The sequence below is a fragment of the Balaenoptera ricei genome, chromosome 16, assembly GCF_028023285.1.
Source record: "Balaenoptera ricei isolate mBalRic1 chromosome 16, mBalRic1.hap2, whole genome shotgun sequence".
NCBI classification, from domain to species: domain Eukaryota; kingdom Metazoa; phylum Chordata; class Mammalia; order Artiodactyla; family Balaenopteridae; genus Balaenoptera; species Balaenoptera ricei.
The window spans coordinates 117,097,317-117,123,198 of record NC_082654.1 but is presented as its reverse complement, the minus strand read 5'-3'; the positions used below and the strand labels follow the sequence as shown (position 1 = coordinate 117,123,198).

Sequence of the window (25,882 nt, the reverse complement as noted above, 5' to 3'; positions counted from 1 at the left end):
GCCATGGGGAGAGCGGAAAACAAGCGTGGTGGTAAAAGCACTTAAGCTGTGGCAGTTTTTTCCCCAAACAACTTTCTGACCAGGGCCTAGAAAGAAATAAGATTTGGGCTGACCACTTAGCAGCAGTTCTGCTTGGAAAGCCAGCTTGTTTGGGGGGTACTATTCCAGATCTTGATAATTCGAGTAACCTACTGCATAGGGGGCCAGGAGTTTTTCATGACGGAATTGTCAGGCTATCAACAAAGTATATCAAACTTTGTTCTATGCACAGTCCCTTCTTGCTCAACCTCCTTTAAGTTTCATTTCTTCTGATGCCATATAAAATGGAGGAGCAGGAAGTAAGGATAATTAGCTTTGGGGTTTATCTCCTTATATTTATCTTTAAAATCTGACAACCCCATTCATGCGCTGGATATCTCTCTCTGGCTCTTGCAGGTTATTCAACACAGTCCTTGTTTTCTCCATTTAAATAAAAATCATAAGTTAGATACTACTAACATACCACAGTCAGCCACCAATATGCAGAATTAGGGGGGGAGGATGCATTTCAGAAACAGAGCCATTGAATTAAGAGGAAAGAATGGTCTGATTCTTAGTAGAAAGTGGCCGAGGAATAGCAAAGTCTAATGTATTTCTGCCCCTTAGATTTGAGGTACCTATCTTGCAGAGCCTACATCTTGACTCATTTTCCACCATGAAGATTGACATTGCAGGCCTCATAATAGCTGGTGTCCATAGGCCCCTGAGTAGAAGACAGCTCCTGACACATAATCTCACCACTAACTCTTCTTCTTCAGGCAGCGTGCCTTCCTGTGCACATATATTTGAGGATAAGCACTTACGGCATTGAAGTCCTGTACTTACGGCCATTGAACCCTCACATCTGTCTTTGGGGATTACTTTAATAACGATCCTAAAAGTAAAATCATAGAATCATGAGAGTGAAAGATGAGTGCCATACATTGTACCTGTACCCTGACTTTTATCTAGCATCTGTGGAAGGAACTTTTTTATAATGACATTCATCATTCTAACTTGCTTTTTGGTCACTCTTTTCTTTTTCTCTTTTAAGACTAAATTTAGCTTTTCTAGAATCCGGACAATATACTAAAAATAAATTTAAAAAATCAAACTGCAATAGAGATGCCAATAATAGTTAAATGCATCATTTTCTGAAGTGCTTTCTCTGGAATATAAGTCCCAATAAGATACTGAATAAAAAACATTATTTGAGTGTTTTCTGAACTTAGAGATTTCTTTTTCTTTGTCACCTATTAAAATCCCATGAAATACATGAGAGAATTTTTTATTTTCTGTGTAAAAATGTGTCATGACTAAGAAAATGTTTAAGGAATGATTGAGCTAGAAAATGAAAGGCTCTTGGAGTTACTTAACCAATACTTAAAATGCTCTACAGAGAGAGGTGGTCTTTCTTTCTACTGAAAATAAAAGAGCCTTGGGTTATATAGCCTGTGGAATTTATATGAAGACCTCTAAAAATTAGACTACTTTTGCATATGAACCTGGGTTGTTAGATGGGTAGTAGGAAAGGGGATACATTGGGTACTGTGAGAATTTGAAGAAATATGTGATATAATTTATTTGGGCAGACAAGACTGAAACACAGAAAACAGTTAAGGCCCAGACAGTGAGACACAGAGAAGTTCAGAGAAAAGGAAGATCAATATGGGCCAGAATGGTTCTCAACTGGGATGGGGTAAGGCAGCATGAGAATAACTAGAAAGCTTAAAAAATATACCTGCTTGAGCCATTTTCTTTTCCTTCAGGATTCTCAGAGGGGATCTGGAAGGCAGAGTCAGATAGGACACTTGGGCAATTATGCTATGTGCTATTTCTACCATTTCCTTCCCACTACCTGCTGAGTGAGAACCATTGGACTAGAATGAAAAGGAGGTTGTGTGTAGTAAATATGTAGAAAACTTAATGCAGGACACACATCAGGGAGGAAAACGAAGGCAAGCAGAGGAGTTCGGTCATTTTGGCTGGAGAGGTAGATAGGTTGGGATAGGTAGGTAGGTAGATGATTAATAGATAAGTAGGAAACTATTTAAAATTTTATGTACTTTGTTACATGTTAAAAATGGTGCTTAGGGATGAGTCAAAGAGCAGCAGGGTAATAGAATACATTAGTAAACAAGAGGTTATGAAATTTTTTGGTTGGAAGGAACTTGTTAACTCCAACTTCCTTGTTGTATAGGTAGGAAATTGAGAATTCAGAGAGGTTAACTGTTTTATCCAAAATATTTAGTTTATGTCAGATTTAGCCAGTAAGCTAGCATATAATCCAAGTATGTAGTGATGAAGACCTGGACAAGGTTGGTGTCTGTGGATATAAAGATCTTGAAAGTCAGATAAAATACATGTTTCAGAAGAAAAATCAATAGCTCTTGGATCACCCATTGGTTTTTTAAGAATGAAGAAGTAATTAAAGAACAGGCTCCTTACCATTTAAACACTGAGGATTCCTTCAGTAAGCTTTAAAAACGTATTTCTAAACTTGGACCTATCCTTTAAGAAACTTTCCTAGAAGAAAATTGGCGTGTGCTTCATACAGTGTCTTATAAATGACTTACCTTTTGAAAATTACTGTTGCATTTTAGTATTGTAATCCCTTAGAGGCTTCAAAAAAATTTTTTTTTGGCCTGCTAAAAACATTGATGTGTTTTCATTCTTGTTCGAGAAAGGAACAATAATTAATTTCATGTTTTCCAGGTAACTAAGCAAGACAAGAACCTCATAAAGCCTCTTTATGACAGATACAGAATTATCAAGCAAATCTTGTCCACGCCTTCCCTTATTCCAACAATTGTAAGTTGGGATGTTTGCATTAACTAGAAATCTGTCCTTGTGCTTTGTATTGATGTTTAGTTAGGGAGGCAGCACCATGAGAGTTATAAAGGAGCCTTCTTTGCAGGATAGGCTGCTAACAAGGCCAGTTGTTATTTCACAAAGTAGAAACGTGGTCTCCCTCAACTCCAATACTACACTTAACAGTGGCTGATAATTAAAACTATTGTGAAACAGGAATAGATAGCAATTCTATTTTTGAAGCCAGTTATTACACTTGCTTTCACTGCTTGGGTGAGGAGAACAAATGATGGATTTTAGTTTGGCATTACCTAATTTACAACAACACAGCTAGACAGAACAGAGCTGTTCTAGTCTGTGTGTTGTTAATTTTTCTCCTTTAATAAGAAAATTGATAGTATGTTCCTTGATATAATGCAGCATTTGTTTTTGGTACCATTTGACCATCTCTGTGCAAGATATAAGTAGATTTATTTCAATAGAAAATATGAATACTGAAACTGAGTTAGACTACTTTTAATAAAGAATGATTTATGGGAATACAGAACTTGAAAAGCACCACAGATCCTACTCCATCAATATTAGAACAGTCACTTGCTCAAGATATCAATATTAAAAGAAATATTAACAAATTCAAATTTAAGTATACTTCAGTACATTTGTATTTCCACAACTCTAAAGACAAAGACAATAGTGATTCATACTCTTTGGAATTTTCCAATTAAGGAAGCATAATTTTAAATGGGGTATGATTTTCAGATTTCCTTGCAAGAAAATCTTTTGGTTGTGATAAGCATTACCTGAACAGGTTAAGCAGTAACTCCATTTTGTTTTGGCCTTCATAGAACTCTTCCCTGAATTTGTCAATTATCTGAGTATTCTCTGTATCTGAAAGTGGCCCACACCAGGACCTGATTTGGGGTATTTCTGGATGACAAAAGAAGTCTCTGGTCCATCTCACCCTAACCCATGTAACTGTTAAGAAGCTGGGGCCCAGAAGGCCTGGGTGAAAGGGAAGAATTACTAGGCAATGCAGCCCAGATTGGAACATATCCTAGATGTCTGTGCCTGCTTTGGCCCAGCAGAGAGATCTGAGCTTGGTGAGCATTTTAGCCCAGGATGGGTGCTTCTTTGCTCATTAACTTCTGCAAGTTTTTTGATGCAACTGAGCAAGAGTTCCTCTTGGTTGCCTCCTTCTTGGTTCTCAGTAGGCACAGGGATCATCTACTGTTTTCATTGTGTCTATTTATGGTTCCCCTTCCTGTTTTTGCTTCCTCAAGAGGCACTTAGCATTTTGTAACTTTAATTCTTCCTATGATAAGCAGGAGGAAGAAGACTCTGATGAAGACTGTCCACAGGGAAGCCAACAACCTTCTTTGCCAAACCCAGCATCCCACCTTCCTATTGGCGACCACCTCACCTACTCTAATGAGACTGAGCCTGTTAGGCTCCTGCTACCAGATGAAAAGAAAGAAATCAAACAACCAGCTCTCTCCATGTCCAATTTACATGAGGCCACCATGTGAGTGTGAATCCTAAGTGTGGAGTCTCCTTTGAACTCCTTCTGGTCTGGGGGACATTATATGTCCATACACACAAAATTCAGAAGAGCTATTACATGCTCTAAAAAATGCTATCCAGCAGAAAGCATAATCTGGTTATCCTTTTAACAGGAAAATTGAGAAGACAAAACCATGAGGAACAAAGGCTCCCAATAAGGTCCCAAAGATGTCATAAATGCTAATGGTCCATTTGCTACACTTGCACATCTTTTCAGCAGGGTCTGGCACCAATCTAATGCTTGGCAGTGTGTAAAGCGGAGTTGGCCTTTGAAAATGCTGGACCAAAAGGAACTGGGATCCTGTGTTGGGTCAGCAGTTGTCAGGGCCGTTATCCTAGTCTATTCTATTTAGATAAAATGGTTTCTCCAGATTGGGACTTAAGTAAATGAGCTGACCTTTTTCCTCCTAATGGCCACTCAGTCAGGAGTCGTTTGGATTTTCATTAGTATTATCATTATTGTTATTATCATTATTCAGTAGCTGGCACTCCTCTTGATCATTTGGCCTTCTTTGGTTTGTATATTACAGGCCAGATCATGAGATTTTCTTTAACATGTATAATAGTGTGGTGAGTATATGCCCCAAGATAGGGATGGAACCCCCATAAATATGAGGTAAGACCAAGCACTAAGTTGCAAGCTGAGATTTTAGTGTGCTTCTATCAGTTGGTACCCTAATTTCAGCTCAGAGAAGAGTGACCTGTTTGGAAGCAGAACATCAATCCTTCCTTCTTCCCTCCCTTTCCTCCTCTTTCCCTCCCTCCCTGGCTCCCTCTCTCCTTTTCTTCCCTCCTCTTCTCCTCTTTCTTTCTTGGTTGGTTGGTTGGCTGGCTGGCTGTTCTTAACTTCTTGGGGGATGTTGGACTTTTTTGAAAGCAATGGAATCTTTTACTTTTTAGAAAATGCCCATATATAATTTCAGGGAGTTCACAAACTTTCTGGAACCAGACACAAGTTCCCCAGATAAAAATTCCTGCTCTGAAGTATCTGACTTTTCTCTCTTGTCTTAGAATGAAGTGAGTAGAATCTGTGACATAATTATAGCTTTCTCTGGGTCTTTGTTTCATTCCCAAGGGTTTTGCCACTCCCCCTATACTCTAGATTAAGGGTCGAATTTTCTTTCAAATCTCTCCCTTTTGTGCCTCTTATGTTTAGTCTATCACCAAATGCTGATGAGTATTCCTCCAAAATGTCTGTCTCTCCCTCATGCATTCATGTGGCCTTTACCCTCACCACTTTTTATAATGGACTCAGTCTGCTTGCCTCCTGTCTGCCCTTTCCATTTTCCTAGGACATTATTTTCATCAAGCAATGTCCTCGGTGATGTGCTCCCCTGTGGTCATGCTCTACATGTGTCATATTTAATCAAAAGACACACGTTTAGGCAGAACACTTCTGTATCATAATATGCTTTTGCTAAATAGGTAACTCTGCTCATGATGAGCTCTCAGTTATGCCAGAGCATATATATTTTACCTGATACAGGCCTGTACTTCTTGACCATCTCCGAGAAACTAGGGCTGACAAGAAGAGACTTCGGAAAGCCTTAAGAGAATTTGAGGAACAGTTTTTTAAACAAACAGGAAGGTAAGTGTGGGCAGAGATATTTTTTAAGCTAATATTTCCTAGAGAACTGCTGTTAAGAGTGAGCTGTAATGTTTTCAGAACAGTGACTTTATACAAGACAAATAATTTCCAAAGTGACTTAGACCCAGGATTTGTCTAATGCAACATTTGGGTAGTACCATTATTGGGTATGTTTTATGGGAGGCTGTAGCTATCAAGTATGAGACATCAAAGCTTTAAAAAATAAAAGATGAACTCCCCAAATCCCTAACTTTGCATAATAAATCTCATTACAATTGAATGTACCTAAACCTTTAAAAAAAAAAACTATAATATTTGATTTTTCAGCCCATATAACTTCTTTGTTCTCGGTTACTTCGTTCCACAGGTTACTCCCTACTTTATTAAATAATTCTTCATTTGCTTTAAATATATTCTTTAAGCTTCAGGATCTGCCCTTAATTATTTTATTTCAGGATTTGGTCAAGAGTTCATTCCTATTCTTTCTATCCCTTAAATAAATGTTTAGCTATATCCTCTCTTTTTCTGTGCCAACCCAGTCTCACTATGCACTCCATTAGTTGCTTCTAAATTTTGGTGTTTTGTGAACAAAATTATATATATGCATATATATAAAATCATGAGAAAAGGATTATTAATCTACTTCTGGAAGAGACAGAGACAAGCCCATTAGCTATCCTGAGCCTGTTTCCACAGTTGTAAGTAGAGTTCCTGGGATACTTTGGGAAGCTATAGTTGTCGTGTGGGACGTCAGTCTTTAAAAAGATTTTAAAGGGTGTAACTTTCCCAAAGTCGCAGAGTTATTAGGGTGGCAGAGGTAGGAGTCAGTGATAAACTGGCTCCTCAGTGTTCTTCTCCATCTAGGTATCTGCCTTTCTTGAATTGCTTTGATTTCAGCAGCCTGAGGGCTGCCCTGATGGAGAAGAGACTGTTTTCTAAAAGCATCCTGCAAGTTTGGTCTACTCACCTCTTAGTCAGTAACTTTCTATTTCAGTCCTCCAGGGCTGTTCGCTAGGACTGGACCTCTCAAACTTTTTGCATTTAGCAAGTACAGATGTAATCCACCTAGTTTTCTAGTGGAATCTTCAAGTTGACTGTTATAAGTCCAAGTTACTTACCTTTCTGCTGATATTATCTAGTGAGAAATGTTACACGGTTGTTAAATTTAGAATATAAAACATAATTTCTTGTTTTCTTTCTCCATTTCCATTTTTTCCTTTACAAAATTTCCATACAACTTTTACATTTTTTTTTTTTAACCTATCTGAACCCAGAAATTTACTTTAAAGAGTTTGAGAACTTTCCAGTGTGTTACTAGTCCTGCCAAATGGGTCTGCACTGGTACTTGGCATGCCTTTGACATACAGGGAAGTTAGTTATGTTATGTGTATAGTATTCTAATGCACCAGTGAGTCCTAAACTCACTTCAGATATGCCTAAAACTTGATTGAGGTTATATGCCCTCTTGTGGTAATACACTTAAACTAAATGCAGAAGTAGTGCTATATTACAAGTAAAATCAAATAGTTGAATGGCTAGGAAATATGGATCTTGTTTTCCTAAAACATTTCATTGGGAAGGGTTAACTGTAAATAGCTAAAATAACCATGCAAATGGATTACTAAAAATTTTAAGGTACTATAAGTGTCCTTGGTAACATTCACCATGTGAGAAGCATAATTATCTAGATATGACATTAACAGTTATGAGCCAGGAATGGTGCTAAACACTTTAGTATGTTTTATATAATGAGAAAACTGCTTAAGGAAATACTTAGCAAAAATTTTCACTCTGGCCAATGAACTCTTGTTTATTAGCCAAAACGGAGTATGCAGGACCAGGGACAATTGCATAATGGCTTATAGTATTTCCCTATAAATTAGAACATTTCTTCACTTAGATATGTTTACACAAATTAAGGTGGTATTTAGACACCCAGTTATGATAAGTTTGGCTCAGAATATTGAAGGGAGGCAAGGCAGTTATGTTAAATAATTGAGACAGCGTTGAAGAGGAACCCTGTCTAAAGATTTGTGTGCTGTTCTGAGTCCTGAACTAGAAATTTCAGGGCAGTATATGTAGTGTTACAACATAAGTAGGTAACTACATTCGTAGGGGATCTTTATAGATTAGCTGTTCTTTTATTTGGAAGTAATATAAATATATCTTTATCAGTACTGGGAAAAGAGAAGGGGTACAGGTAAAATATTAAGTGTTTTCAGCCATACTAATATTGGAGAGTATCTGTATTTATATTCAGTGGGAATTGTGGTGACTTCACCTGTGTACCCACCCCTTGTATTTCAAAGTCATGGGTGGAAATATTTTAAAGGCAATTGGCCATCTTTATTAACAAAGGAGGAAAGACCCTTCTGAGATCCTGAAGTAACTACTTTCCTTTAGAAAACATATCCTGGCAATGTATTTTTCTGGGAAGGCAATGGCTTTAACTCCAAACGCTATCCAATTATTCTTCAAAATAAGTGTCAAGAACATCTGGTAGTTAGAAGGCATATGTATAAAAATATGTGCATCATCATATGCCTAGTCTTAGTACAATTAGTGTGCAAAGAGAACCACTGGAATTTAGACTCAGATTCCTTAAAAAAACTCTGATTCTACTATACATTAGCAGAGTTAGGTATTATAATTACAGGAAAACTTAGAAATATTTCATGTTTGTAAGGTAACTACTTAAGTTTCTTCTCCTATTACCATAAATTTATAAGTTATTTCTGTTAATGTAATTTCTGTAGTATCTTTAGGTTGATATTTTAAAATACAACTATCACTGTAAGGGCTGAACATTCTACACAGGCATGGATCATGGGAGAATGACTAGATAAGAATGCCTTGAGGGTTCTGGCTTTTGTTTATTTCCCTCGGAACTTTTCACTTGCCCCAACGTTATATGTTTATGCACTGGATATATTTGCAAAACACTTAGAATATTTAACTTCTCAGAGTACTGTTATACTGAAACCTAGTAACACGTGGAAGAAGGAGTGAATGAAGGTAAAAGGGAAGGGAAAAAAAGACATGATGAAAAAATCAAGTGGAAACTGCTACCCTGTACTTTTCTCATGTAAGAGTTAGAAAAGGATTTTTAATGACTTGGTTCATTATTAACTAATGGACGATATTTTCTTTTTTGCAGAAGTCCACAAAAGGAAGATAGGATACCAATGGCAGATGAGTACTATGAATACAAGCATATAAAAGCCAAACTGAGACTATTAGAGGTCCTCATCAGCAAGCAAGATGTGGCCAAAACTATTTGAGGTTCAGGAAATGTTTGTGATCACTTTGACCCAAGATAAGTCAAGTTTATTTTCCTCTGCCGTTCTTGCTAAGTAGTTATGACAGATGAAAATTGAAGCACTTTAGTGTATTAGCTGTTTTTAAGAATGGATGGCAAGTGTAATTATAAATGAGTAGAAGGGATTAAAAAGGGAGGAGATACAACAAGGAACAGTATAATTGGAAGATAAAATTCAGCCTTCTCCATGCCAGGGAGAAAATGCACAGTCAGTCAATATAATTATTTCAGAAAGCATCTATTTTATCAAATCTAAATAACACAAAGCATCCACCTGTTTAAATGGGCTACTGGTTAAGAAAGTCTACTTAGTGTCCAAAGATTACTTATATTGACATATGGAAAAGAGCATAATTTTAAAAAGTCAGTAAGAGGAAGAAAAGAAACTTTATTTTATGTAGGAAGGAATACAGCTAGTAAGAATGTAATTTATTTGAGACTTCTAATAGATTTTTAAGTGATAAAAAAAAAATCTACTACCTTGTTCCTTAAATTTGCTAGGCTTTCAGCACCCTAAAATATACTAGAATGTGTCACTGATAATTTTTATTTCTATATAAAAATAGCACATTATTTTATCTGTTACTTAAAATTTTACATTTCTGATTACCAAAGTTCATTCTGATAGCATGTACTTTGTGAATTATCTTTGTCTATATAACAGATGTTTATATTAAAATAAAATATTGTATTAAAATTTGAAAATAGGTATTTTGGATAGATGTGTCTAGTATATAATCTAATGTGATCATAGTTATGATTGCTAATCTTTGTTTACTATAAGATTATATAACTATTTTTCCATTGGAAATTTTTTTTTTAATGTTCCAAGGTCTATACTTTGTGAAGTCAAAAAACTTTCCCATGAACTATATAGTTGTTCTCCATTCTGTATAAAATGAAAGGTTTAGAAATTGTTGCTACAACACCTTGGGAAAGAAGCCAGGATATTTTATTTGCTTCATCCACTTTAGCGTGTGCAGTTATTTTGTACTAAACCAACCACCTGTTTATTACTTTTGCTTTTGTAAAAATAAGTAAAAGGTCCACATTTTCTCTTGTACCAACCATGTTTATATTTCTCTTTTCTGTAATGTTTAAGCATGATGTTGAACAAATTCACACTTTCACGTAGTTTGGATGGGAAGAATACTGACTATTTCTGAAGCAGACTATTTCAGAGGCTTATTGTTTTCTCTGTATTTACCTGATATTTTATAAATCAGCATAATGTCCTTCATAAATTTGTTTAATTAAAGGCATCTACTTGTAACAGAACAGATAGATACACAACTATTTGAGGTTTACAAACTACATCTTTGATAAGGGAAAATGGTTTCGTGACATGTATACAATTGCTGTTAAAATGTAACTCTATATATTCTATAAGATTGTAAATATTTTATACAATACAAATAAAATATTTTTCTATTATATTTATTATGTTGAAACACAGTAGTTGTTTCCTGTTAGCTAATATAAATAACACTGTCAAACAACAAGTTGGAAGTGCTGACAATTCTAGGCTTCAAGATTTAACTCATGCTGCAATTATACCCTTTCATGCGGTTTGGAATAATCCCAATATTTGCTCAGTAGATTAAAATGAGTGCATATTTAAACACCATTTATAAGCCATTATTTTCCATTATTTTGTACTTTGCTAAAGCAGTTTATATAATTGGTTATGTTTGGCATAAAGGAAAAATTAAAACATTGCAGCATCTAGGCAACAGAGTGTCAGAAGGACAACTTAGGATATTTCAGCATTGAAAGGAGGGGGAAGGGTAGGGAATAGGAAACACTAAAACAGCTCTGAATGAAATTTGGTAAGTGGCAGTTTGCTTTTGGTGAGAGCGGCATGTGCATGCTTCAGTGGAAAACATCTGGTGATGAAAATGGACAACAGAGGATCAATGCTCCTAAGGGAAGAAAGGGGACTAAGAATAAGAAAAGTGGGCATTAACGTCCAACACTAATATTACAGGTTTTGCAGCTGGGATCTTTCTTTGCATTTGCAGTAGATAAACTCATGAGCTGATGACCAGTGATTTCTGCCACGGTGCCTAGAGAAAGATCCACAGGGTCAGTGTAAATGACTTCTAAAATGACATCCTGGGCATGGTGGTAAACCAGCATCCCATCTTCTTCTCTGCAGGTCAAAAATTTATTATCCTTGGAATTTAGCTGAGGAAGGCGCTGCTTACAAAATTCATCTCCTGGTGATCCCACAGGGGCAATGACAAGAATCACATAATGATAAGCAGTGTACATACAGTAGAAGTCCCCAAAGTATAAGTTAGTGTTGGGGTTAAAAAGTTTTTCTGCTGCAATCTCAAACCTGTATCTTCCATAAGGTGAATCCTGGGGTGGCTTCCCAGTATTGAATTCAGTGCTGCAGCTGAAGAAGATGCCTTCTAATTTTCCACTGATAGGGGAGCCATGGCTACCACTGTTATCCTTGACAGAGGGCTGCATTGCATTCCCATGATGTTCTCTGCAAGAGAAAATAAATGGTCACTGCTTGGTACGACAGTGGTAAAGCTACTGATTTACAGAGTTTAATGGTGATAGGCCTAAAGGTCAACTGTCTACTATTAAAAGCCTGAGTGCTCATCCATCCTACCATCAGATCAAGGAGAATGCGTCTTTTAACATTTCCTATAGAAGGCTAAATTTTAGCCTTGACCCTAAGGTAAGGATGCTCTGCTACAAACCTCAGAGGTCTTTTACATAATAAATTTCCTGACCAGGAAAACCAAAGTGAAATTAGAAATCTTATGGCTGAAATCACATCCATTATATGCCTACTGGATTTTAGAAGTGGCTTGGTGAAGAGAAAACTGGATTAACAACACTGGTTAAATATGTTGAATGTTTCTTTAAAGTATGCCAGAATTTAGATCTAAAATGAATGTTGTCCATGTACATTGGTACAAAAGCATCTTGTTTCTTTTTTTGCTTTAGTTTTTTTTTACCCAGACACAGTTCACTAATCAGGTCCTCTTGCCTGCGTTTTCCTTAGAATAGAGCTGGTTATCTCCCTTTACCCCACTCTCATATCTATTCTCTACCCTTCTCACCTTCCACTGTGGGCTAGGACTGTATCATCCAGTTCTTCCTGTTCCTTGGTCCCTTTCATTTCAGTTATACTAATGGGAGACACAGTAAGAGAAACGGACGGGTATCCCATGCTCTTGGATTGGAAGAATTAATATTGTTAAAATGGCCATACTATCCATAGCCATCTACAGATTTAATGCGATCCCTATCAAATTACCCATGACATTTTTCACAGAACTAGAACAAATAATCCTAAAATTTATATGGAACCATAAAAGACCCAGAATTACCAAAGCAATCCTGAGGAAAAAGAACAAAGCTGGAGGCATAACCCTCCCACACTTCAGACTATACTACAAAGCTACAGTAATCAGAACAGCATGGTACTGGCACAAAACCAGACATATGGATCAATGGAAGAGAATAGAGACCCCAGAAATAAACCCACACACCTACGGTCAATTAATCTTTGACACAGGAGGCAAGAATACATAATGGAGAAAAGAGTCTCTTCAGCAAGTGGCGTTGGGAAAGCTCGACAGGCTCATGTAAATCAATGAAGTTAGAACACTGCCTCACACCATACACAAAAATAAATGCAAAGTGGCTTAAAGACTTAAATATAAGACAGGACACCATAAAACTCCTAGAACAGATCATAGGCAAAACATTCTCTGATGTAAATTGTACCAGTGCTTTTCCTATGTCAGTCTCCCAAGGCAACAGAAATAAAAGCAAAGATAAACAAATGGGACCTAATCAAACTTATAAGCTTTTGCACAGCAAAGGAAACCAAAAACAAAATGAAAAGACAACCTACAGAGTGGGAAAAAATATTTGCAAACAATGCGACTGACAAGGGCTTAATTTCCAAAATATACAAACAGCTCATACAACTCAACAATAAAAAACAAACAACCCAATCAAAAAATAGGCAGAAGATCTAAATAGACATTTCTCCAAAGAAGCATACAGATGGCCAATAGACACATGAGCATATGCTCAAGTCACTAATTATCAGAGAAATGCAAAACAAAACTACAATGAGATACCACCTCACACCAGTCAGAATGGCCATCATCAAAATGTCTATAAACAATAAATGGTGGTGAGGGTGTGGAGAAAAGAGAACCTTTCCACTCTGTTGGTGGGAATGTAAATTGGTACAGCCACTATGGAGAACAGTATGGAGGTTCCTTAAAAAACTAAAAATAGAGTTAGCATATGATCCAGCAATCCCACTTCTGGGCATATAACTGGAAAAGATGAAAAAAATATTTTACACCCAAAGACAAAGAAGAAGCCACAGCGAGTCGGTAGGAGGGGCGCTTCCGTGATATAATCAAATCCCATACCCTTTGGGTGAGAGACCCACAAATTGGAAAATAATTATATCCCAGAGGTTCTCCCACAGTAGTGATAGTTCTGAGCCCCAGGTCAGGCTCCATAGCCTGAGGGTCTGGCATCAGAAGGAGGAGCCTCCAGAGCATTTGGCACTGAAGGCCAGCAGGGCTTGAGGGCAGAAGCTCCACAGGACTGGGAGAAATAGAAACTGCACTCTTGGAGGGCGCACACAAGATTTCACGTACACTGGGACCCAGAACAAAGCAGTGACTCCACAGGAGCCTGGGCTAGACCACCCTGTGTGGTGTGGGGGGTCTCCTGGGGAGGTGTGGGTTGGCTGTGGTGCAGAGCGGGGGCAAGGAGACTGGAGGTGGAGGCCCCATAACATATTGATCGGCACGAGCTGTCCGAGAGGTGGCCATTTTGGCACTGAGACCTGGCTCCACCCACCAGCCTGCAGGCTCCAGTGCTGGGACGCCTCAGGCCAAACAACCAGCAAAGGGGGAACGCAGCCCCACCCATCAGCAGACAGGCTGCCTAAAGTGGTACTGAGCTCACAGCCACTTCTAAACACACCCCTTGACGTGGCCCTGTCAACCAGAGGGACAACACACAGTTCCACACACCAGTGGGCAGGCACCAGTCCCTCCCTCCAGGAAACCTGCACAAGCCCCTGACCCAAACTCACCCACAAGGATGCAAACACCAGAAGTAAGAGAAACTACGATCCTGCAGCCTGCGGAAAGGAGACCGCAAACACAGAAAAGTCAGACAAAATGAGACGGCAGAGGAGCATATTCCAGATGAAGGAACAAGATAAAAACCCAGAAGAACAAGTAAGTGAAGTGGAGTTAGGCAATCTTCCCCAAAAAATAATTCAGAGTAAAGATGATCCAAGATCTTAGAAAAAGAATGGAGGCACAGATCGAGAAGACACAAGAAATGTTTAACAAGTCCTAGAAGATTTAAAGAACAAACACAGATGAACAATACAATAACTGGAATGAAAAATGCACTAGAAGGAATCTATAGTGGAATAAATGAGGCAGAAGAATGGGTAAGTGAGCAGTATCACAGACCTCTGGGGCAGCATTAAATGCAATAAATTCACATTATAGGGGTCGCAGAAGGAAAAGAGAAAGAGAAAGGTCCAAGAAATTATTTGAAGAGATGACAGCCAAAAACTTCCCTAACGTGGGAGAGGAAACATTCAGTCTCGAAAGCATAGAGTCCCAGGCAGGATAAACCCAAGTAGCAACAGACCGAGACACATGTTAATCAAATTGACAAAAATTAAAGACAAAGAAAAAATAGTAAAAGCAACAAGAGAAAGCACAAATAACATACAAGGGGTGGTGACTTCTCTTTGGCCGCTGTGCAATACTACCGTTAGAGGCTCTGATTCCCTGAGACTTTAGAGTTTCAGGCCACTTGAGGCATGTGAGGCAAAATGGTTCCGGGCGAGAGGATCAGGTGGTGGCAATGGAGGGGCTGCTACCATCTCAGGATGCCCGTAGGGAAAAAGCCTGAGGGCCCTCTCAGTCGTTGGAGACTGCGCTTTCCTTTGCCGGGCCCTGCCTACCACGAAGATGAGTTCGGCCTGGGTCACTTCTTTTGAGAAGGAGCATCTCTGGATGTATCTGCAGGCACTTAGCTTCGAGCCGGGCTTGGCGACTGTAGCCGGTGGAAGGATCGTGTCCCGCACGCACCTCGGAGTGAACATGTTTGACAAGTTGAACAGTGATGTCTTTCAGATAGCTTCTTATTTTTTGTTTCAAACGCTTGACCAGTCTCTCACTAAAGAAGTTTTCAAACTTTGTTGGCCTCCATTTGACCAAAAAAGTGACACTGAATTCCGAAAACATTGCTGTGAATGGTTAAGAAAGATTTCTGCTGAATGTGGAAGTAGCTTTCCTCAAGTTGTTGGTTCACTATTTCTTTCTCCTGGTGGTCCTAAGTTTATTCATCTGATGTATCACTTTGCAAGATTTGTTGCAATAAATTATATAAAAACCCATTCTAAAAATTCTTCTGTACATTTTACATAGACATTTAACGTAAAGCCACAAGATATGTGCAAGTGCATTGCCAGATGCCATGTAGCACGTAACAGATTTTTACAAATTTTGCAAAGAGAAGATTGTGTTACCCGAAAATACCAGGAAAATGCACAATTGTCAGTTAAACAAATACGAAATTTGAGATCAGAATGTATAAGACAGCAAAACCAAATAAAAAAAATGGAACCCTATGACGACCAAAGTAATATACAAGAGAAAATTCAAAAGGTTCGGTCTTTGTGGGCTTCAGTGAATGAAACACTCATGGCTTTGGAAAAAGAGAGAGAAGTTGCTGGTTCAGTCCTTAGTCTTGTTAACCAATATACTTTAGATGGAACTAATGTTGCTATCAATATTCCAAGGCTCTTACTTGACAAAATTGAGAAACAAATGTGTCAGCTGCACATAGGAAATGTTTAAGAGGCTGGAAAATTGAATCTCTTAACAGTTATTCAGTTATTAAATGAAGTCTTGAAAGTAATGAAATATGAACATTGTCAGGCTAACCAAGCAAGACTGACAACAGACCTTCACTTCCTTGAAAAAGAGACCAAATTTCAGAGAGAAAGACTGTCAGATCTGAAGCATATGAGGTATAAAATAAAAGAAGATCTCACAACTATAAGACATTCTATTGTTGAAAAACAAGAAGAACGGCATAAAAATTGGAAAGAATATCTCGGCCTCCTTTCAGTCTAATTAAAGGTTGGACTCCAGCTGTGGATCTTTTATCACCTATGTCTACCCTTTCATTTGATCCTGCCTCAGAAGAAGCATATATGAAGAGTATTCTTTTGCAGCACCCTGCTTCACTTCCAGATACACCTAAGTAACATATCCAGGAAAATGATTGCAGAAGCGCAAGTGATATACTGGAAACTAAATGTGATCTAGCCAAGAGCCCTGCTTCTTTCCTGTGGCAGCCCATTTCACCATTATATAGAAACAGTGTTACACTACTTGAAAAGGACACAAAGTCCACAACTCCTAGAGAGAAAAATGAAACAGTTTCTAAGAAAACACCAGAATCTGAAATGGAAGACTCTTCATCATCAAATATTTCAAAGAGTAGTGCATTTGGAGGGTCTCTGCCAGCTAAAAAAAGTGATCCATTCCTAAAAGAGCAAGATCATCTGGTAGAAGAGGTTGCAAGGGCAGTTTTATCTGATTCACCACAGTCTTCTAAAGGAAAAGAAGTAATATTAAAGGAACTAATTGACTCTCTAGTTTCTAACCCATTCTTAACAAGGAATCAAATCCCCCAAACTCCAGAAAACTTGATAAGTGAAAGCAGGAGCTCATGGAGAAAAGCTGTTAAAATAGAAGATAACAGAAGTACAGAACCAATTCAAATGGATACTGAACATACAGAAGTATTGCCAGAATCCTTACCTGTGGTGCATAATCAAAAAGAGTTTAACATGGCCAGTTTTTTCTCAGCAACCACTGTGTCCGATTCTAGCCATTTTCATTTGCCTGAAGAGAAAGTTTTTTCAGATTGCCTCAAGTGTGTGCTTCAGAAACCTGTGCTGACCAGTTGCATAGGTGAACCAACAACACAAAAGCTGTCAGATTTGTTAAATAAGGACATAATTTGTAAGCAAGATTTGGAATGTACAGCTTTACAGAACAAGCTGTTAGAAACTAGCCAAATAGAGACATTCTCCCCTGCTGTAGGCAATAGGAGAGATGTGATAGGTAGCAGTGAAGAAGAGTATATTAATAAAATATCAGACCACTCGAAAGCTTCTTACAAAGATCTTTCCATGCATAAAAGTATGTTATGGAACTCTTTTCAGATATCAAGTGGAATTAGTTCCAGTTTTAAAGATAGTGATTTTGGCATATTACATGAAACTCTTCCATAAGAAGTTGGTCACTTAAGTCTTAATAGCTCCAGTAGTACAGAGGCCAATTTTAAACTGGAACCAAATAGTCCTATGCACAGTGTAATTTAAATACACATTGGAAGTGTAACTGTTTTTCAAGGTCTAAAAAAGTCCTAAATAATGCTTTTTAGCCCTCTCTACTGATTTTAGGTAAGGAGAGCATGTTTGGATTTTCTCTCTCTGTATGGATATGGGGTTGAAATGTGAAGTATTTGGAAAGCAAACAAGTTATGAGAAGCCATTTTGGTTTCTTACACAATCTTGTAAGCATGAAGTAAACGGCAAAGTATTAGGTTAACTAATTCATTATGCTCTAATTGCAGATAACTAACATAAGGAGGAGTAGTTTTTGATGTGTTTTATTAAGTGGTTAACTTAATAGCCATTGGATATACTGATCTTTCTTTTTAGGGAAATAAACAACTTTTATTGTTTCTTTTTAGAACATTCTGGTACTAAACAAAAAACGTGAGGAAAGTAATGCTTTGGGGTGTATAGTCAAAATGACAATATTTAAGTTTGGGAAAGCTCTAAAGAGGCTTAATGATTATTCAGGTAGGTTGATCCCGAAAAATGATGTTTGATGGAATAAAGTGCATGTGATGATAGGGAAGACTGGAGCAGAATGAATTTAGAAAATAGGAAAAAGGTGGAAGATGACTAGATACTTTTGAGGGACACTAACTATAAATCCATTCAGTGGGTTGTATAGCAGTTTTATATTTAGTCTAATTTAGACTTTGAGGATTTAACTAGTTTTTTATTTTAACAGAAAAAATGTAAATTAAAAAATTAGTCTGTGTTTGGTTTTTTTGTAGGGCCACTGTTTTGGGGGAAGGGAGCTAAATTTTTTAAAATTTTTTTATTTTTTAAAAATTTTTGTTGGAGTATGGTTGCTTTGCAATGTTGTCTTAGTTTCTGCTGCACAGTGAAGTGAATGGGCCATAATCATACACACATCCCCTCCCTCTTGGGCTTCTCTCCCCCCCACCCCCCATCCCACCCACTGGGCCATCACAGAGTCCCGAGCTGAGCTCCCTGTGCTATACAGCAGGTTAAGGGAGCTAATTTTGATTGTTACTTTCCTCCTCAAAAACCATCAGTTCCCCACTGCCTACAGAACAGCTTCAAATTAACTTGAGAAAATTGAATTTGGGGTTAAATAACTTGTTCAGTGTTACACAGCTAAGTCAGTGGTGAAGCTAGGATTTGACCCTATTTTCCTTCCTTAATATACCAACAAGACCTCCTAGAAGTAACTAAAGGGCCAGGATGTAGGATATGGCTGCAAGAGTGGGCCTTCTGTACTCTAAATGGGAGTCAGATGTGAGGCCTCTTGTACAGTGTCCTGCCTCATGTAGTCAGACCCCCTGGCCAAGAAACGGGCTTGTCTTTAGCATCCAAGTGAACACATGCCATTGCCCTCTGCGAACCAGGAGGTTAAGCACACTCTGGAAGGGTGATAGCACCTACAGCACCCCTGTGTCTAGCCTCAACTCTTAACCATCACAGCCTTGGTCCAATTTGCCAAGAAACTGGCAAAAGAGGAGAAAAGTTTTAGGGAAGAGTTCTGGAAATGGATGGGCTTAATAGTTCATCTTCCCTTACTCATTTTGGCTTACTTTCTCTGTGTTGCTTGTTTGATCCAAGTTTGAAGGCCAGTCTTTTTTTGTGAGAAAAGACAGAAGAAAACCACAAGTAACTACCTTCTTTGGAGTGGAAAAGAAAGAGGAAGAGAAAAGCTTCTCCTAAGGTGCCATATTCTTTTATTAGTTAATAGAACAAATAGGGACTCTGTAAGTCTACTGGGAAACTATCCTCTAGTCTTAAGAAACCTAGTATCGGTAAATCCAAAATTAACACGTTAAGGAGACGGTAGAGCTATCATATTAGCATCTACAAAGTGCCAGAGCTATTCCTGGATACTTAATAATACATATTATATCATTTAATTCTTACACCTCTGTAAGATAGTGATATTGTACCTATTTTACAGGTAATGATATCAAAGCTAGGGAGCTTAAATGACTTGTCTAAGATGGACTCGAGGAATTACCTGGGATACATCTTAAAAAAACGTATATTCTGTAGGTCTAAAATGAAGATTAGAAATCTGCATTTTAAATAGCTTCCCTGGTAATTCTTTGGCTCAATAAAAAGCTTGAGAGCCACTGCTAGGGGATACAGATTCACATTTAGCCCTGGGGTATCTTAAAGAAGCTAGGTACACTATTACATACATACTGCTTTAGAGATTTTAGCTCTCTGATGAGGAAGCTGAAGTTCACCCATAAGTGTGGGCTCTGAATAACTGAGAATCAAAAGATCAAAATATCTCTGGATATTAATGGATTTACAAAAACCGCACTGCTGTTAAGTGAGTCATACCTGTGATAGGCTGAGAGTTTTTGGCATTCTTCCCTGTCCTTTGTATGCCAGTAGTATAAACAAAAGTATATTAAATCTGTCACTTTCTCCTAAACCATTTTGATTATGACTTACTGCCTTCAGCCTCTACCTTATCCAATATTGCCTGCATACCTGCCTTTTGACCTTAAGGGACTGCTTTGACCATATTACTTCTTTGTTTAAAATTCCACTAATGGTTCATTGTTAATTCCAGAATCGAGTTCAAATTTAAAGGCATATAAGGTCTCCTCCATAGATTGCTCTTTTCTCCCTTCCACTATGATCTCCCTTTTTTTTTTTTTTCCACTGAAATGCTTTGGTGGACATGCGTCTTTAAAAATCTTAATTCACAGTTCTGAAGCTGGAATATCCTACCTTCATCTCCCAGTCTTTCACAGTTATAGTTGTCCTTTAGGGTTCAGAACAAATCTCACTTTCACCTTGAAGTCTTAATCTCTTATCCATGGGACTGTCCCTTCTCTGAAATCTCCTATGGTTTATGTTAACTTTTATTCACTTAGTATTTTTCATTTATTGCTTTTATTGTATTTTTTCATGGTTGTATGTGATTTCTCCAGTTGTATTGATTAAATACATACAGACATACATACTTACATAGATGTGTGTGGGGGGTGTGTCCATATATACATATACTCCAAGGGCCATAGATCATCCTTAGCAGATACTGAAGTATTGGAATTGTTTTCTTTGCCTTCTGTGTGATGGAATTCAAGTAATGGTAAAGAGGGAGGGCTACTTTATTGCTGTAAGAGTACTTTTTCTCATTACATTCACAGCAGAATATACCTTATTTTATTAACTATTCATAAGATGGAGGTGTGTAAACTGACTTCTCTGTCAGTTTGAAACTTTAGATAATGTCCCATGTCCTAATTGTTTTAAATGTTTAAAGAGGACAAGCATATAATGTTGCTTAACATGAAAAATGTTATCAAGTGGAATGAAGACTATTCATTGTTAAAGAAAATAAATTTGGGGGAATTTAATTGAAAACAAAAATATAAGTATTTTGAAACCCTACTTTACCATGTGTTTCTTAACCCTGATCTATGGAGTCAATTTTATTTAATTCTTGAGACCTGTATAAAAGGAAACTCTGTTTTATCCCTACTCTGAGTATACTAAAATTAAAGAAGATATGTTTAACGACATTTTCCTCAATGTAGAGAAAGTATTTGCTAAAGTAAAATTCTCTTTCACATTAAGTTGCAGATACATAGTTGATATACCTTTCGCCTTATGCACTGTGAATGTTAAACCCACATCCTGAATTTAAAATATTTGTGAATCCTCCATGGGACTATTTGTAAATATTTTACATACTAGTCTTGAATAAACATTCAGTATTATACCAAAAACAAACAAACAAACCAAAAAAACGATACAAGGGAACTCCCATAAGGTTATCAGCTGATTTTTCAGCAGAAACTCTGCAGGCCAGAAAGGAGTGGCACAATATATTTACAACCAAGAATATTCTACCCAGCAAGGCTCTCGTTCAGCTTCGACAGAAAAATCAAAAGCTTTACAGATAAGCAAAAGCTAAGAGAATTCAGCACCACCAAACCAGCTTTACAACAAATGCTCAAGGAACTTCTCTAGATGCAAAAGAAAAGGCCACAAATAGAACAAGAAAATTACGAATAGGAAAGCTCAACAATAAAGGCAAACATACAGGAAGGAAAGGAAATCATCCACACACAAACATGATATCAAAACCAGCAATTGTGAGAAGAGGAGAGTACAACTGTAGGATATTGGAAATGCATTTGAAATTAAAAGACTAGCAACTTAAAACAATCTTGTTTACATATAGACTGCTATATCAAAACCTCATGGTAACCACAAACCAAAAAACTACAATAGATATATACACACTAAAAAGAAAGAGGAATCCAAACATACACTAAAGACAGTCATCAAATCACAAGAGACGAGGACAAAAGAGGAAGGGAAGAAAAAAGACCTACAAAAACAATCCCAAAACAATTAACACAATGGCAATAAGATCATACAAATCGATAATTGCCTTAAAGGTAAATGGATTATTAGAGTCCAACCAAAAGACACAGACTGGCTAAATAGATTAAAAAAAAACAAGACTTGTATATATACTGTCTACAAGAGACCCACTTCAGACCTAGGGACACATACAGACTGAAAGTGAGGGGATGGAAAAAGGTATTCTATGAAAATGGAAATCAAAGAAAGCTGGAGTAGCAATACTCATATCAGACAAAAATAGACTTTAAAATAAAGACTGTTACAAGAGACAAGGAAGGACACTACATAATGATCAAGGGATCAATCCAGGAAGAAAATGATACAATTGTAAATATATATGCACCCAACACAGGAGCAGCTCTATATGTAAGGCAAATGCTAATGGCCATAAAAGGGGAAATCGACAGTAATACAATAATACTGGGGGACTTTAACACCCCACTTACAACAGTGGACAGATCATCCAAACAGAAAATTAATAAGGAAACACAAGCCTTAAATGACACATTAGACCAGATAGACTTAATTGATATTTATAGGATAGACCATCCAAAAGCAGCAGAATACACTTTCTTCTCAAATGCACATGGAATATTCTCCAGGATAGATCACATCTTGGGTCCCAAATCAAGGCTCGATAAATTTAAGAAAATTGAAATCATTTCAGGCATCTTTTCTGACCACAACACTATGAGAGTAGAAATCAATTACAGAAACAATATGTTACTAAACAACCAATGGATCACTGAAGAAATCAAAGAGGAAATCAAAAAATACCTAGAGACAAATGACAATGAAAACACGATGATCCAAAACCTATGTGACACACCAAAAGCCGTACTAAAAGTGAAGTTTATAGCAATACAATCTTCCCTCAAGAAACAAGAAAAATCTCATATCATTGAAACTGAAAGCTGGTTCTTTGAGAAGATAAACAAAATTGATAAGCCTTTAGCCAGACTCATCAAGAAAAAAAGGGAGAGGCCTCAAATCAACAAAATTAGAATAGAAAAAGGATAAGTTACAAAGGACACCACAGAAATACAAAGGATCATAAGAGACTACTACAACTATACACCAATAAAATGGACAACCTAGAAGAAATGGACACATTCTTAGAAACGTACAACCTTCCAAGACTGAACCAGGAAGAAATAGAAAATATGAACAGACCAATCACAAGTTCTGAAATTGAAACTGTGATTAAAAATCCAACAAACAAAAGTCCAGGACCAGATAACTTCACAGGCAAATTCTATCAAACATTAGAGAAGAGTTAACACCTACTCTTCTGAAATTCTTCCAAAAAATTGCAGAGAAAGGAACACTCCCAAGCTCATTCTACGAGGCCACCATCACCCTGATACCAAAACCAGACAAAGATAACACACAAAAAGAAAATTACAGGCCAACATCACAGATGAACACAGACGCAAAAATCCTCAACAAAATACTAGCAAACTGAATCCAACAACGCATTAAAAGGATCATACACCATGATCAAGTGGGATTTATCCCAGGGATGCAAGGAGTTTTCAATATCCACAAAAATCAGTGTGATATACCACATCAACAAATTGAAGAATAAAAACCATATAATTATCTCAATAGATGCAGAAAATACTTTTGACAAAATTCAACATCTGATTATGATAAAAACTCTCTAGAACGTGGGCATAGAGGGAACATTCCTCTACATAATAAAGGCCATATATGACAAACCCACAGCAAACATCACTGTCAATGGTGAAAAACTGAAAGCATTTCCTTTAAGATCAGGAATGAGACAAGGATGTCCACTCTTGCCACTATTATTCAACATAGTTTGGAAGTCCTAGCCATGGCAATCAGAGAAGAAAAAAAAATAAAAGGAATCCAAATGGGAAAGGAAGAAGTAAAACTGTCACTGTTTGCAGATGACCTGATACTATGCATAGAAAATCCTAAAGATGCTACCAGAAAACGACTAGAGCTTATCAATAAATTTGGTAAAGTTGCAGGATACAAAATTAATACACAGAAATCTCTTGCATTCCTATACACTAACAATGAAAGATCAGAAAGAGAAATCAAGGAAACAATCCCATTTACCATCACATCAAAAAGAATAAAATACCTAGGAATAAACCTACCCAAGGAGGCAAAAGACCTGTACTCAGAAAACTATAAGATACTGATGAAAGAAACTGAAGATGACACAAACAGATGGAGAGATACACCATGTTCTTGGATTGGAAGAATCAATATTGTGAAAATGACTATACTACCCAAAGCAATCTACAGATTCGATGCAATCCCTATCAAATTAACAATGGCATTTTTCACAGAACTAGAACAAAAAAATTTTTTAATTTGTATGGAAACACAGAAGACCCTGAATAGCCAAAGCAATCTTAGGAAAAACGGAGCTGGAGGAATCAGGCTCCCTGATTTCAAACTATACTACAAAGCTACAGTCATCAAAACAGTATGGTACTAACACAAACACAGAAATACAGATCAATGGAACAGGATAGAAAGCCCAGAGATAAACTCACGCACCTATTGTCACCTAATTTATGACAAAGGAGGCAAGAATATACAATGAAGAAAAGACAGTCTCTTCAGTAAGTGGTGCTGGGAAAACTGGACAGCTACATGTAAATGAATGAAATTAGAACACTCCCTAACACGTTACACACACATAAACTCAAAATGGATTAAAGACCCAAATGTAAGGCCGGATACTATAAAACTCTTAGAGGAAAACATAGGCAGAACACTCTTTGACATAAATTGCAGCAATATCTTTTTTGACCCACCTCCTAGAGAAATGAAAGTAAAAACAAAGATAAACAAATGTGACCTAATTAAACTGAAAATCTTTTACACAGCAAAGGAAACCATAAACAAAATGAAAAGACAACTCTCAGAATGGAAGAAAATATTTGCAAATGAAGCAACTGACAAGGGATTAATCTCCAAATTATACAAACAGCTTATGCAGCTCAATATAAAAAAAAAACCCAATCCAAAAATGGGCAGGAGATCTAAACAAACATTTCTCCAAAGAAAACATACAAAAAAAAAAAAAGAAGACATACAGATGGCCAAGAGGCACATGAAAAGATGCTCAACAACACTAATTATCAGAGAAATGCAAATCAAAACTACAATGTGGTATCACCTCACACCGGTCAGAATGGCCATCACCAGAAAGTCTATAAACAATAAATGCTGCAGAGGGTGTGGAGAAAAGGGAACCCTTCTACACTTTTGGTGGGAATGTAAATTGGTACAGCCACTATGGAGAACAGTATGGAGGTTCCTTAAAAAACTAAAAATAGAGGAACTTCCCTGGTGGTCCTGTGGTAAGACTCCGCACTCCCAATACAGGGGGCCCGGGTTCAATCTCTGGTCAGGGAACTAGCTCCCACATGCCGCAGCTAAGAGTTCACATGCCACAACTAAAGATTCTGCATGCCGCAATTAAAAAAACAAAAAAAAAAAACCCAAAAAGATCCCGCACGCCACAACAAAGATCCTGCACATTGCAACAAATATCCCGTGTGCTGCAAATAAGACCCCATGTAGCCAAATAAACAAATAAATAAAATAAAGATTAAAAAAAACCTAAAAATAGAGCTACCATATGATCCAGCAATCCCACTCCTGGACATATATCTGGAGAAAATCATGCTTTGAAAAGATAAATGCACCCCAATGTTCATTGCAACACTATTTACAATAGCCAAGACATGGAAGCAACCTAAATGTCCACTGACAGAGGAATGACTAAAGAAGATATGGTACACAT

The 25,882-nt window shown here is 37.3% G+C and overlaps 3 protein-coding genes across 6 annotated transcripts in view; 2 read left to right on the top strand and 1 right to left on the bottom strand.

Moving 5' to 3' along the window:
* Positions 1–9,851, top strand: part of FAM13C (family with sequence similarity 13 member C) — a 134,297-nt gene extending 124,446 nt beyond the window's left edge. For all 4 annotated transcript variants that reach the window (XM_059900591.1, XM_059900590.1, XM_059900589.1 and 1 more), the window contains 4 exons: positions 2,734–2,829; positions 4,152–4,351; positions 5,876–5,977; positions 9,135–9,851. In XM_059900591.1, the coding sequence (XP_059756574.1) occupies positions 2,734–2,829; positions 4,152–4,351; positions 5,876–5,977; positions 9,135–9,258 (522 nt within the window). In that variant the 3' untranslated portion in view covers positions 9,259–9,851. The remainder of the gene's footprint in view (positions 1–2,733; positions 2,830–4,151; positions 4,352–5,875; positions 5,978–9,134) is intronic.
* PHYHIPL (phytanoyl-CoA 2-hydroxylase interacting protein like) lies at positions 3,331–12,489 on the bottom strand. The gene is made up of 2 exons (XM_059899663.1): positions 12,380–12,489; positions 3,331–11,799 (listed from the first exon to the last, which is right to left on the bottom strand). The coding sequence occupies exons 1-2, from the start codon at positions 12,487–12,489 to the stop codon at positions 11,259–11,261; spliced, it is 651 nt and encodes a 216-aa protein (XP_059755646.1). The 3' UTR covers positions 3,331–11,258.
* A 2,803-nt stretch (positions 12,490–15,292) lies between these two features.
* On the top strand, positions 15,293–17,721 carry LOC132350481 (HAUS augmin-like complex subunit 6). Its single transcript, XM_059899662.1, is given in 2 exon segments — positions 15,293–16,356; positions 16,458–17,721. Coding segments are annotated over 2 exon segments (2,328 nt in total).
* The last annotated feature ends 8,161 nt before the right edge of the window (positions 17,722–25,882 follow it).

What these genes read in the sequence shown, in the direction of transcription:
- PHYHIPL (XM_059899663.1), bottom strand. Translation starts at nt 12,489, where the DNA reads ATGGGATACCCGTCCGTTTCTCTTACTGTGTCTCCCATTAGTATAACT. An exon ending in GTCCTAGCCCACAGTGGAAG is followed by an intron (nt 11,800 to 12,379) that starts GTGAGAAGGGTA and finishes ATTTATTTTCTC; the next exon opens with TTGCAGAGAACATCATGGGA.